The 8502-nt window shown below is 22.4% G+C and overlaps 4 protein-coding genes across 4 annotated transcripts; 3 read left to right on the top strand and 1 right to left on the bottom strand.

Annotated features, from left to right (window-relative positions):
- Nucleotides 1–261: 261 nt before the first annotated feature.
- On the bottom strand, nucleotides 262–1425 carry EHI_099210 (uncharacterized protein; the record flags this gene model as incomplete). The annotated part of the gene is made up of 1 exon (XM_649196.1): nucleotides 262–1425. The coding sequence occupies one exon, from the start codon at nucleotides 1423–1425 to the stop codon at nucleotides 262–264; it is 1164 nt and encodes a 387-aa protein (XP_654288.1).
- Nucleotides 1426–1910: 485 nt separating this feature from the next.
- EHI_099200 (START domain containing protein) lies at nucleotides 1911–2570 on the top strand (the record flags this gene model as incomplete). The annotated part of the gene is made up of 1 exon (XM_649195.1): nucleotides 1911–2570. The coding sequence occupies one exon, from the start codon at nucleotides 1911–1913 to the stop codon at nucleotides 2568–2570; it is 660 nt and encodes a 219-aa protein (XP_654287.1).
- Nucleotides 2571–2774: 204 nt separating this feature from the next.
- EHI_099190 (WD repeat protein) lies at nucleotides 2775–3773 on the top strand (the record flags this gene model as incomplete). The annotated part of the gene is made up of 1 exon (XM_649194.1): nucleotides 2775–3773. The coding sequence occupies one exon, from the start codon at nucleotides 2775–2777 to the stop codon at nucleotides 3771–3773; it is 999 nt and encodes a 332-aa protein (XP_654286.1).
- A 1080-nt stretch (nucleotides 3774–4853) lies between these two features.
- EHI_099180 (lecithin:cholesterol acyltransferase, putative) lies at nucleotides 4854–6089 on the top strand (the record flags this gene model as incomplete). Its single annotated transcript, XM_649193.1, has 1 exon — nucleotides 4854–6089. One exon carries the CDS (start codon nucleotides 4854–4856, stop codon nucleotides 6087–6089), a length of 1236 nt encoding a protein of 411 aa, XP_654285.1.
- Nucleotides 6090–8502: the final 2413 nt, after the last annotated feature.

The following is an 8502-nucleotide window of genomic DNA, read 5'->3' as shown; positions in this document are numbered from 1 at the left end:
GAATCAATCAATAAACAAATATATTCATAATTAAATTTTATGAATATACTGTGAGATGTTTTAATATTTATTTATTTCAATATAGTTTACTTTAATTGAATAGTTGTTTTATTAAATTAAAGTTTCATAAAATATCATTCTTTTAAGGTTTTAATGAATAAAACTTTGTTTTAAAAGAAATAAAAACTAAAAAAAAAAATGGAATGAAAGAAATTAAAACAATTAAATATTTGAAATATTTTAAAATGAAAGAAAATCAAATTATTCTTCAGTTTGAGTTTTAAAATAATATTTTAAATCAATAAAATGGTCATAAACACTTTTATCGTATTGAATATTAGATAAATCTTTTGGAGGTAATGGAAGTTTGTTATATGTTTTTGTTTGTAAATAAGCATCAACTCTTAAATCAATATAATACAACATTAATCCTAATAAATCTGTTGGTACTCTACTTCCTACAGCATTAAAATGACCACCACCAGATCCTCCTAATTCTAAAGCTAATGGTGTAATAATTTCTCTTAAATCAACAAGATTTGTTCCTCTAAAACAAAGGTCATAAAGTGGTTGTTCTTTTATTTTTCTTCTTTGATAATAAAAAATAGCCAACCCAATTGCTTTTTCTTTTGAAGCTGAAGCAAAATGTGCTGATTTAGACTTTCCACATGGTGGATTTAAACACCAAGCAACATATTTACAATTACAACAATTATTTATTATAACATTTCTTCCTATTTTATCATTACGAGTTACTTGCATTGCTTGTGAAACTAATGCAGGAATTTCACATGGAATATATCCAGAAACAAATTCTCTTACAAGGTCTTCTTTCATTTCTTTTTTACGATAAATTGATAATCCTTGTGCTAATATACCAGCATCAAGAAAAAGACTTCTTTTCTCAAATTTATCCATTACTTTCTTTATATATTGGGTATTATCATAATAATCACAAATACATCCTATACAAGCATATATATCAACATACTCTTTTAACTCTTTTTTCTCTTTAAAATATTTATGAACTAATTCACTTGCACAACAATTTTCATCATTTATCATTTCAACTCCTTTTGGTGGTGTACCATATATTCTATGATGATCAATATAAATTACTTGATACCCTTTGTCTATTAATGTTTCAAATTTTTTATAAAGTTCTTTATATGTCCTTGCGTCAAGAGCAATATCACTAATAAATAAATTACTTTCTATTTCTTTTATATCATGTACTATCCCCATTGGATGTGTTATTATTAAATCTGCATCAATAAATCGTTTACTACTTAATGCTATGCTTGCACTACATAACCCATCTCCATCTCCATGACTACAGACAGTCCATCTTTGATTAATTCGTGGAAGGTTTAACTCTCCTAATTCAATACATTCATCAAGTCCCCGTTTCATTTCTTTGCTCATAAATTATTTTTGAGTTTCAAATCAAAAGAAGTTTTTTTGTTCTAACTTCTTCCTTTCTTTTTTTTTTTATTTCCTTTTTTTATTGGTTTGTTTCCAAAGAGAATCACTCTGTTATTTCTTTTAGAACATCTTGTCAAAAAGTCTCATATAGAAATTACCTTCATTAATAAATTCATTATTTCATCATTATTTTTCTTATTAGAACTTAACTCTTTTTTTTGTTATCTTCATCGTTATTATACAACAAATTTCTTTTAATATATGTATCCATAAATTAAGTTATTGATATCTTCTAAAGACTTAACTAAATAGTAAGTATTTTGAATAACAAATAATTTCATTTCTTTAAAACAAGACTTGTGATAATAAAATAATCAATCTTTAAGTTTGATTAAAAAAGTTAATAAATCACTTATGAGGACTTTTAAAAATCTGAATGGTTGGTTGTATTTAAACAACAAACCATAATGAGAAATACAGGATAAATGAAACCTATCACTGATGAAGAGTTTAACAGATTTCGAGATATGTGTTTAAACCATGAAGGATGGCATTTAGTTTCTCAAGATAAATGGAATATTGGTTATACTATGAAAACTAACTCGTCTAGTTCATTGAGATTGAAACTAATATCTAATTTATTTAAACCTTACTCTCTTGAACTTATATTTGATATGTTAAATGATCCAAAATACAGAAAAGAATGGGATGTGAATTTGTTAGAACGAAGAGTAATTGAAGAAATTGATGAGCATAATGAAATTGAATATTACTCCATTAAAATGCCTATAGTTACAAACAGAGATTTTGTTTATCAAAGAGCTTGGAGATTTACTGAAAATGAATTTATTATATTCAATAGATCAATTAAAGATAAACGCTTTCCACCAGTCTCTGGATTAGTACGTGCATTTTTTCATATTAGTGGATATATGGTAAGAAAAGAAAACGAAGGAAATAAGTTGTACTACATTTGTCATAATGAATGGAATGGATGGATTCCTAGTTTTTTAATTAACACAATTGGAGTTGATGTATGTCCATCAGTTTTAGGTAAAATGGCGGAGGGTTGTAAAAAATATACTGAATGGCTAGAAAAACAACAGCCATATGAAAGGCCTTGGAAAAAATTACTCTACTATTGAAGATTGAAAGAATAATGAATATAGTCAATACAATTCAATTAGAAGAAATGAAACATTTTTCACATTTTATTCAAATTAAAAGATTTTATAATTTATAGAATTTCTAAGTATTTAAATTGTTAACAGAATATAATAGAATTTTTTTTTCTTAAAAAAAGAAAACAAAAAAAGATCCTAATGGATCTTTAAATTGACTCAGCTCCTATGGAAGAACAAAAGATCTTATGTATATCATTCAATCAAGATTTCTCTTGTTTTGCTCTTGGAACTACAAAAGGTTTTTTTGTATATGGTATTGAACAAACTAGATTAAGAGAGCGTTTCAAAAGAAATTTCAATGGAGGTGTTGGAATTATTGAATTGTTATATAAATCAAATTTGGTGGCATTAGTTGGAGGTGGACCACAACCCGTTTTTCCACCAACTAAAGTTATTATTTGGGATGATTATCAAAACAAAGGAATTGCAGAATTAGAATATGACACTCCTGTGAGAGCAGTAAGATTAAAAAGAGATATTATTGTTGTTGTAGTTGATACTTCAGTATTTGTTTATGATTTTAGAAATTTAAATTTAAGACAAACCTTTAAAACTTGTCCAAACCCAAAAGGATTAATTGCTGTTTCATCTTCAGATAAGAAAGTTATAGCTTATCCTTCTGTTCAAGAAGGTAGTGTTGTTGTTGCTAATTTAGAAACTGGTGCTTCTACTACAATTGAAGCACATAAACACTCTATTTCTGCTTTATGTTTAAGTCCTGAAGCTAATTTATTAGTTAGTGCATCTTCAGAAGGAACATTATTTAGAGTATGGGATACTGCACGTGGTGAGAAAGTAGGAGAATTTAGAAGAGGAAAAAGTGTAGCAGAGATTTATAGTGTTAATTTCAGTCAAGACGGTAAATTTATTGTAACAAACAGTAATAGAGGAACAATTCACGTTTACTCTCTTTCTCAAGATGGAGATGTTTCTAATAAAGAATCTAAATTTTCTAAAATTGTTCCAGGATTTAGTGGAATTTATGGATGTTGTGAAAGTTCAATTGTACCAGACGTTTACACTGCAGTATTCTTTGGATGGCAAAATAGTCCAACTACTTGTGTAATGGGTATTACTATTGAAGGAGTGTTTATGAAGTTCAATTTACAAACTGATAAAGGAAAAGTGACTATGATATTTGAAGATTCATCTCCCATTCTTTAATTTACATTTTAATTGTTATTTCTTTGACAATAAGTCATTTTCATTCTAATAATTTTATTTGATAAATTTTTTATCCTTTTATTTTTTATTTAACTGTGTTTTGAGTTATAAAATTAGTAATTCAAGTAATAAAGTTTATTATTTCATAATAAGTTTATTTATATTCATTATAATAGTATTTTTTTTATTTGAAATATACTTTTAGGATGATTTAATATATATTAATATTCACTAAAATTTCTCTTTTTTTTAATAAAAAACAAATAGGAAATTAGTGGTTCTAGTTGATGTAAAATAATTCATTTCTCATAAAGTATTATTTACATCCTTTTCGATAATTAAATAAACAAACCAAAATTTGATTTTTCACTGATATTTTGAAAAACTCATTTTTAAAAACAATGTTTTATTCTGAGCAAACAAAAAAAAAACATGGTGTTTTTTAATAGTAGAAAAAATTAAAAAAAATTTTGAAGAAGAAAAATAAAGCACCAAATAATCGTTAAGAAGTTATTGAAAAATAAATATCAGATAAATCAACTTAATACGTAGGACATTATTTAAGTATAATATTCATTTGGTATGATTAGGTTTTTATTTGTCTTTTTAACAAAAATTTATTCAAATTATCTTTTATTAACAATAATATCAATAAATCTAACTTTTTATTCTTGTTAAAAAATTGTGTCTCATTAAATTAATACTAAATTAAAACTGAATTAGAATGATAAGAAAGAATATTCTAAGGAATTCAATATAACAGAATGATCTTTAAAAAAATTGATGTAAATTTAATTTAGAAAAAAAAGAATCAAAAGAGAAAAAGAAAATTCATCATCGCATTGAATATTTAAATAAATAAAAAATTTATTAATAAATATATAGTTTACTTTTTTATCATTTTATCTATATTTAGAAATAGTAACAAAAACAATCATAATGAATTAATCAAAAATTTATTTCTTTTAGTTAAGAATAAAAGGACAAATGGACTAAATGAGAAAAGTCATGAGAAATATGAATTTCAATAGTTTCGTGATAAAGTTAATCTTAATTTATCAAATAATTCATTCCAAAAAAATGAAAACAAGTTATTTGTTCATTGTTCTTTTCGGATTATGTTCATTAGCAAAAGAATGTCCAGCTAAAAAACCAATTGTATTTATTCCAGGTATTCTCGCTTCTATGTTGGAAGGTGATGTTAATATTGCAGATATTAGTAAGACACCACTTCCAGAGAAATGTGATACACATGTTGAATATGAAAGACTTTGGGTTGCATTAAAGAATGTTAGACCATTGAAGAATGACTGTTCATTAGGATATTTAACACCTATGTGGAACTCAACAAGTAAAGAACAAATTGATATAGAAGGAGTTAATATTGTTTCACCAAGATTTGGAAGTACATATGCATGTGATGAAATTGATCCTAATTGGCCAGTTTCCATGTTTGCAAAATGTTTTCATGACTTAATTAAGAAATTTAAGAAATTAGGATATGTAGATGGAGATAATATGGTAGGAGCATCATATGATTGGAGATACTATAGATATGGAGAATATAAACATAAAAGAAATTGGTTTGCAGATACTAAGGAATTAATAATTAATACATATAATAAATATGGAAAAGTAGTTGTTATTTCACATTCAATGGGAGGATTAATGTTTTATAAATTTTTAGACTATGAAGGAAAAGAATTTGCAGATAAATATATTGATAATTGGATTGCAATATCAACACCATTCCTTGGATCAGGAAAGGCTATTGCAGCAGCATTTCCAGGAAATAATCTTGGACTTCCTATTAATGCAGACAAATTAAGACCATTTGCAAGAAGAACAGAAACAGTTGCATTATTATTACCAATAGGAGGAACAAAAATATTTGGAGAAGAAACATTAATGAAAATTAAATCAACAGGAAAAACATATAATGCGGATGAGTTAGAAGAATTAATTAAAACAGTAGATGATAAAGACTTCCAAGAAAATTATCTTCATGGAGTTCAACATGGAATGAAAGATTTATATGAAAAATATAATTATAAATTACCATTTGATATTAAAATGCAATGTATGATATCATCAGGATATGAAAGTATTAAAGGTGTAGAAATGGAAAATGAAAGTTATGATAGTGACAGTAAACTTTTATATAGTGATGGAGATGAAACAGTAAATTTGAACTCATTAGAATTTTGTAAGAATATTGGAGCAACAACATTTAAAAATTTAGGAAAATATACACACACGGGAATATTAGATAGTAAAGCAGTATATGAAGAAGTTTATTCTTATGTTTGCAATTGAATTTTTTTCAAATAAAAATTAATTTAATTGATTTTATTTTATAAAAAGGTATTTAAATAAACGAATGAATGTATTAGAACATACAATAAATTTAAAAGTTTAAAGAAAGTATAGTTGTAATAAAAAATGACAATAAGTAAATAATACTTAACAAATAAATAGAATAACTATGAAAAGAATATAAATGAGAAGAACATAGCTATTCTATTCCAACTATTCTTTACTCTTCAGATTAATATCTTTTTTATTTCTTATCCTATGACATTTTTAATTGGTTTTTTAAAACAGTATTTACAACCAAATAACAAAATATAACAAGAAAACTAATTATGAATATATTAGGTATAGAGATATAGAAATGCATAAAACAATAAAATGAAAATAGGGATATGTATTAATAAACAGATATGATGAACACACTTTTATTTTCATTAGTCAATACTATCAAATTCATTTAAAGATTAAATACAAAGAAATAAAAGATGATAATTAAATGAAAATTTTTCAACAAGAATAAACAAGATTAACAAGACAGCATTAGTTAATACAGAAGTTAATACAGAAGAAACAAATCAAATGTATTAAATTAGAAAGAACTTCATATAAAATTAAATTTTGAATAATATTCAAAGAGTAGTTTATTAAAATTGAATAATATTTATCATTTTATTTGTTAATATTGATAATAAATATTAAATATATTGAACATCATATATAATAACTCTTCAATTCAAACAATCTATATTTTGATAAATTATTACTTATTATATTATTGTATTGAAAATAAAACAATAAAAAAATCAATAAGTATAAATGTGTACGAAAATTAGCAAAGAAAAAATGCATCTAAATAATTTACAAAAAAGAAAAAAGATGCAAAAAAATTTGCATCCATAGAATATTCCACTTTATTATATTTTGCTCCTAAAAAAAATAAAAAAATAAAAAATAAAAAGTATGATAAATATACAATCTGTATATATTTATGTTTATATTTTATGATCATTTCTATTCATTTTGTATGAAATATTAATGAAATAAATGATTTGATGAATCATATTTAATTATTTGTATTCTTTTTATTTATATGTTATTTATCTATCGTATTTTTATATATTTATTTCTCTGTTTATAATATGTATATCATTGTATTCTTCTTATTATCTATATATTATTATATTATTATATTATTCTTATTTTATGTTTTTTATGTTTATATTATTTAGATTTTCTTATTGTTATTCTTTTATATTTAGATGTATTTTATTATTTGTTTATTCATCTTTTATATTATTATCATTTATATCTATTTTCATTTTATATTTATTCTCTTTTGTTTTATATTAATATTAAATTTATCTTTTATATTTTGATTTTATTATTATATCATTGATTATCATTTCTATATTTATTTATCATTTATTCTTATTATTCTTTTGTTTTTATATTCTATATCATATATTCATATCATTTTCATTTATATTTTATCACTTATTATATGTTATAATAACATAACACATATGATTGAATATATAATAAACATCATGTTTAAATTATACATATAAATAATAAACATAAAAAATAATACAATATTTTTCATTAATAAAATAATATTAATTATTTTACATCATTAGATTAGACACTTTTTATTGAATATTTCTAATTTTTACAATAAAAATACACTTTTTATTTCTTCTTTTCATATTTTATTACATCTTTGTGATTTATTATTTTTATATTCTTCTTCTACTTTCTTTTTATTCTTTTATATATTTTTATTCTTTTTATATTATTTGTTTTTCATTGTTTTTCTATTTCTTTCTTCTATTATTTATCAATTTTATATTCATTTATTCATTCTTTTTATTTCTTTTTTATTAATTCTTTAGTATTGTATATTTCTTTAATATTTCATTTGTGTATTATCAAAATATATGTTTTATTGATTTTATGTTGAACAAAATATTAAATATAATCAATATTTTCAATGTTAATTATTCATTATTTATTATTAAATGTTTTGTATATTTATTATATTAAATGAATATGATGAATGAATATCAATATTATTGTTTATTTGATTTTAAAAAATAATAAATGAATATGAAATAATGAAATAAAATAATGAAGACAATGAAATGATAATGAAATAGAATAATCTAATATTGAACAAATCAAATAAAGAATATATTGAATATATCATTATTGTTACTTTATTATTTGTTATTTCAATTATTAAATATTAATAAATTATTATTCATGAATATTTAATTGATTGATATTTTACAATTTCATTTTCATTTTATTTAATAAATGAAATATAAATAATAAATGAATGAATAATAATTTAATATATGAAATAATAAAAAGAAAGATAAATAATAAAGAAATATGATGTATTTAATATATAATA

This window comes from Entamoeba histolytica, genomic scaffold (assembly GCF_000208925.1).
Source record: "Entamoeba histolytica HM-1:IMSS scf_1104750517793 genomic scaffold, whole genome shotgun sequence".
Lineage (NCBI taxonomy): Eukaryota > Evosea > Mastigamoebida > Endamoebidae > Entamoeba > Entamoeba histolytica.
The sequence above is the reverse complement of the archived record's forward strand: the minus strand, read 5'-3'. Positions and strand labels throughout refer to the sequence as shown.